General features: G+C 44.0%; 1 protein-coding gene across 1 annotated transcript in view; it reads right to left on the bottom strand.

Moving 5' to 3' along the window:
- Positions 1-1,647: 1,647 nt before the first annotated feature.
- The window catches only part of LOC125299454 (RAC-alpha serine/threonine-protein kinase-like), a 36,826-nt gene continuing 32,473 nt past the window's right edge, over positions 1,648-6,000 (bottom strand). The window contains 4 exon segments of the mRNA XM_048250732.1: positions 1,648-1,942; positions 4,055-4,157; positions 4,546-4,633; positions 4,903-5,117. Coding sequence (XP_048106689.1) covers positions 1,863-1,942; positions 4,055-4,157; positions 4,546-4,633; positions 4,903-5,117 — 486 coding nt within the window. The 3' untranslated portion in view covers positions 1,648-1,862.

Below are 6,000 nucleotides of genomic sequence, written 5' to 3'. Positions count from 1 at the left end.
CGAGGCGTGGATGGGAGACCCGTGTGAGCTGAACACTGTCTGAGTGTTCTTAAGGAAAGAAAGAGTCCTTGTACAGTGCTGTGTGGTGAGTTGATCCGACGTGACAAACATCATCAACGTTATTCACACCCATGCCCATCTCGGCCAGTGGCATCTGGCTAATCTATCAGAGTAGAGCACCGTAACACTCATGTGCTGTGTATATCCCATTTTGAGTTTTGAGTATTTTTATTTTTTTTGTAATTATTATTTTGCTTACTTATACATGTTTTTTTTTTAGTTGAGCTTTTCCTTTTAACTCTTTGGGGTGACATACACCTTTGCGAGAAAAAAAAAACAAAAAACAATAAATCCTCAGTTATATGTTTTTTCCAGGGCTTACCAAATCCATCCCCCAAGTGTGCAGACTGGGTCCTTCTTGACCAGTCCGGCATGACAGCTTAAGACACTAGTATTCAGCAAACATCAATCACAGTCAAAAACACACTGACCGCCACCATACAAATCAGTACAACCACGCAGGATCCAAAAAGCTTCATCTGTCAAAACAACAAACATCACTTAGAAGCGTAGCCCCAACTGGTAGCATACCTATAAACATGAACATCATTTTTTTAATTAAATGATAGCTGGGAATAGCTGCCCTCACATGTGTACCAAATCTTCCTTAATGTTAAATTTGTGCATGGATTGTGCGTATTTTGATGACAAGTGTCTTCAATTTCTTTAACACCCCTACCCCTCCCGCAAGTAAAATACCACCAACGAAAATTCGTATGTGTAAGAAGTACACTGGAGAGCTGATGGAATAACGAAAGATGAATAAGGCTCCAACGATCCCTAACGATACATGTACATCAGGCCTCTACAGGAGCCTTTTAGGCTTCGTGTCTTATTTCTGATGGGAATTGTATTTTTCTCAATTTGACTCCTCTCTATTTTGAAGGCGTTCTTTCCCTAGACACGCAGCATCACTGAATGCATGTCTGGGAAGCTGAGAGTACTTGAAGGAGAGTTTAAAGGAATACCTCTAAAGGAACTGAAGCATCCAACAGACCTCAAAATGATCCTTCAAGGCATGATCCTCCCTTGTCCTCCAAACCAGGACAGACAGAGGGAGTCATTTTTCTTTTAAAAAACAAACAAACAAACAGACAAACAAAAAACTAGACATTCCTCTTTTACAGAATTTGTACCTAGCCATATCTGTGGCTGAAAAAATCAGTTCAGGTGACTGACTAATGACCAAACGAAGAGCCAATGGAAATCAAGAGCTGGAACAAGCCATGACAAATGACACGTACAGGAGAGGAAAAAGGAAAAGAAAGCAGGGGTCTTGTTGTGGCAGATGCGGTGAAGTCATGGCTGCTGTGGATTGTGTGTGTGTGTGTGTGTGTGTGTGTGTGTGTGTGTTGTGTGTGTGTGGGAGGGGCGGGGGGTGGTTTCTGGGAACTTCCTGGAGTGTGTAGTGTTATCCCTCCCTGTGGCAAAGGGGGAGAAATTCTGGGAAAAAGTAGAACCAATGCTGCATGATGGGAGAAGTTGGCAGGAGAAGCTGTGGGAGCTGGAGGAAAACTGGAGGATGATGATGATGATCAGAACAGAGTGCAGAGAGAGAGAGAGAGAGAGAGAGAGAAGAGAAGGAGATAGAGGGGATAGAAGAGATACAGAAGCACAAGAGATGTGATGGAGGGAAGAGAGATGGAGAGAAAGAGGGATGATAAAGTAGAGCTGAAAAGGGGAAAGAGAGGAAAGAGCAGAGTGAATGAAAGACAGATGGGGGGAAAAGAGTGTCAGAGAGAAAGAGTAAAAGAGACAAAAAGGAAGAGAGAGAGTGAGATGGGGAGAGTAGCAGAGGAGGACTATGTAGTTCCACTGGCCGAATAGGAGAACTGTTCAAAGTGAGGCCTCCTGTCACTGTCAAAGGACTCCATGTTGTCATCTGCAAGAGAAAGGAGCACACAGTCATCATCCTCATCATTGTCACCATCATCATCATCATCATCATCATCATCATCGCTTCCACCTGCCGTTGCTATTTTAGTTTGATTGTTATTTCATTGTTATTATTAATTAGGTTTATTTAATATTGTTTATTTAGTTGTTATTATTCATTCAAGTTTGTGGTCCTCTTTGATGTCTACTGTCTATGACATGTTGACAACACTAGGGGGCGATGTATTCCCAAGTATACCACTAAGGGTTCTATGAGAAAGTGAGGAAGGCAAATCTTCAACTCTTCTCAATATAGTTCAAGTGTACCACTTACAGCTGAAAACTTCACACATTGACAGCTTCAAAGAGAGCCTCCTGTTTGCCTTTTGTGATAGGAATTTCTCTGTGCACTTTTTGCGAGATTGAACTAGTTTCTAAATCACACAGCCTGAAAGTAAGTGCAGTACAGAGATGACTCACCTGGACAACACCAAACAACAAGCCCAAAAGCATGTCACACACTTCAGTCTGATTTACCAGAAGCTTGTCAAGACAAGCATTTAACAGAAAGTTTGGTTTTCTGTGTGTGTGACTGAGACACAAGAGACCCTTAAGGCTGAATCTCCTGTGATATTCTTGATATCACTCTGCCACTGAATCCAGTGATATCAAGAATAGCCTTTCATTGTTTTCCATTAGTGTTGACTAAACAGACATTCGCCATACTTCTGACCCTGTTGCAACTGTGACAGCATCATACTGGTATTAGATTTTCAGATTCATATTGGAAGACTTCTGGCTGCCTTGTGTATGTAGTCCAGGCAACAAGGGTCAGGTGTGGTGCTGAGGACAGCCTCCGGTCCAGCCTCCCCTTGAGGCCCTCTTGCACACCAGGATGCTCTATCTTTCTCCCTCCCCCCTCTCTTTCTCTCTCCCTCCCTCTTTCTCTCTCTCTGACAGATGTGGGCTGTAGAATGGGAGAGGAGTAGACCGTGCAGATGTGAGTTTGGCCCTGCCTGGATGCAGCAGCTTGTCTGTTTGACTGTCCAGGACTTTTTCATTTTCAATTGTTTAGACGTGCTGAGAACATGGGCATGCTAACTAAACTGTAGACATGAAAAGTTATTATTGTGATGAAATATTTCAAAATATTTCTTAGTGTTGTTTACACAATACATAATGTCTTTTCCAAAAACATACTAGAGCCTTCCCATCCTTAGACAATCTGAAGGTAAGTTTCTCCATATAGTTGTATCCACAACTCCCAGCCAATGGCCTTTAGATTAATATTGCACCCTCCAGCCATTTCACCTCCTTAGCATCCCAGTACTGGTGTGCTTCTGTGGCCGGTATCCGCCTCATCTGAACCCCCACCCCCCATACACACACACACACAACCCATCTCCCATCTGCCATGAGACACAATCAACATCAGCTCAAATAAGAATCCGATTCCTCCTGTGTGTGTGTGTGTGTGTGTGTGTGTGTGTGTGTGTGTGTGTGTGTGTGTGTGTGTGTGTGTGTGTGTGTATGCGCCTTGACTAGTTATGCCACTTCAATCCAAAAGTCGTCCGTGCGCGGCTCCCTGTATTTGACTCCCACGGTTTGGAAGAGGCTTTTCATCCCCATGTGGCTGTGTAATGGCAGACTTAGCTGGACTTCACACAGCAAAGCAAAGATGTTTTTGTTGGTCGGGCAAAGAGCCATTGGAGTAGTGACTTTACAGAGAGTGGATGGAGTGTCACAAAGCTCCAGACACTGTTTAAGGGTCTGATTATAGGATATAATGCTCCCTATGTTTTTTAATGTCACAAGCCAAGAGGACAAATAGTATGTGTCCATGAGTTTGGCTGTCAAAAGCAAATGGTCAGATACTACATATAGATGTCAATATAGTCCCATGCAGATCATTGTCTGCTCTCTCTCTTTCTTTCTCTCTCTCTCTCTATTTTATCAGTCTTCATTGCTCTATCTCTACAGGCTTTGCATTTCTTTTCCACCAAATCTGATGCTATAAATGGGCCTAAGCCTATTATGTTTTTCCATAAACCATGAAACCAACATGAACATAACTTTCCATCTACACTCGATTAGCGGTGATTCACTAGTAAGCACATACCTTGTCCAGGGGGAGTGATGGTGATGGTTTGTCCAGTGAACTCCACATCAAAATACCGCGTGTCCGTTTCGGAAGTCACCTGGGGCTTGAAGGGTGGGTCCAGCTAAGGGTGAAAATGCAAGAAGCAATTATTTAAAAAAAATACCTAATAACTGTCTAATAATAAATAGACAGGGAACTAGACGGAAAAAGAGAGAGGGAACTGCAAAGTGTACTTGCTCAACTGTTGTAAGCTACAAGGTCACTAATAGTTCACACTCTTTCTCTCTCTCTATATCATTCACGCATTCATATCTGTCTGGCATGGGTGTACATGATCTCGCTCTCTCAGTCCTCATTCTTTCTCCCCCTGAATGTACACATGCATGCACACAAACACTTCTTCCATTCCAGTGCTAATTAAGTTTGAATTAGGTTTTGAGAGGTTTGAAACAAAAACCTCTGAAGGAGCTCGCCGGACAAAAGGATGATCTGTTTGTGGCACTACACACCTTTTTCCCGTACACATCCTGCCACTGGATTCCAGAGAAGAAGGTATGCTGCATGATCTCTTTAGCATCATCAGGGCCACCCCCTAACCTGTGGAGGCAGAGAAATCAAACACACAAGCACACACGTCAGAAAACCATTGTATTCCGTCATTTAACAGATGCATCAACCCAGTGTGTCATAGCGTTACACAGACATGCAATTTATCAGTACCTGTGGTCTATGGTACTGAGCCTTTGGCTTTGATGTTGTTCACAGTTGGGTACAAGTACATCCTCTGTCTCTGTCACAAGCCAAACCTGACATGACCCTAATGATCTGGGCTAAAGGTCATGACCCTGTGCCCCCGGCTGTCTCACCGCTGTTTGGGGTCCTTGTGCAGCAGGCCGGAGAGCAGGGCTTTGGCCTCGGGGCCAAGGGTGCGTGGGAAGCGGATTTCCTCCATGAGGATGAGCTCGAACAGGCGCTCGTGGTCCTGGTTGTAGAAGGGCAGCCGGCCGCACATCATCTCGTACATGACCACGCCCAGACCCCACCAGTCCACCGCACGGCCGTAGTCATTGTCCTCCAGCACCTGAGAGGTGCACATACAGATTACACACACGTTACACACACACACACACACACACACACACACACACACACACACACACACACACACACACACATGCAGTGGTGTAGTCTACGTAGAACGCAGGTATACGCCGTATACCCACCTAAAATTTTGGTTATTTCAGTATACCCACCTAAAATGTTCAGTATACCTACTTAAAATTAATTTTTCAATATTTAGAATAGCACAGCCACGTTTCATCAACGGCCACTTCTCATGGAAGCCTTGTAATTTAACAACACAACGATATTACACTTTACAATATTCATTCGGAGATTGCGGCAGTCAATCTCCCATGGATTCTCCGTCAGTTGTTTCCAGATATGAAACCATGCAGCGAGGCATTGATCTATGGTTTCCATTGCGACCAACCAATCAGACGCGGCTTTTCTGTCTCACTGTCAGCCAAAACAAAAATCTAGCATGGGGTGCGTAGTTGCTAGAGGACTTTGTAAACTCGAGGCTTTTACGAAAAGTCATTGTACATCTGGAGTGGGCTGATACGTTCTCCATGTTCTCACCATTCTGATCGGATTATGCAACTATCATCTCATCATCCGAGAGTTCGCATTTCCAGGGCACACTTTTCCAGGGCTGTTGACAGGTATGGTGTAATTTTCATGACTTATTAACACAGCGTCTAACTTTCGTGAACATTATTATTATTATTATTATTATTATTATTATTTGAAAAGCCTCCATGCGTGAGGAAAACATGCCAGTGAATTTCACTAGGTAGCCTTCCTAGGGTCCCCGACCCCGAGCTGCCAGGTTAAAGCAGCAGCACAGCAGCGTTCCAGGTTTTTAGTTGGGGACGACGAGGATGGCCAGGCGCAAAGGATAG

The sequence above is a fragment of the Alosa alosa genome, chromosome 8, assembly GCF_017589495.1.
Source record: "Alosa alosa isolate M-15738 ecotype Scorff River chromosome 8, AALO_Geno_1.1, whole genome shotgun sequence".
In the NCBI taxonomy this organism is placed as follows: domain Eukaryota; kingdom Metazoa; phylum Chordata; class Actinopteri; order Clupeiformes; family Clupeidae; genus Alosa; species Alosa alosa.
This window is presented reverse-complemented; position numbering and strand designations above follow the sequence as displayed.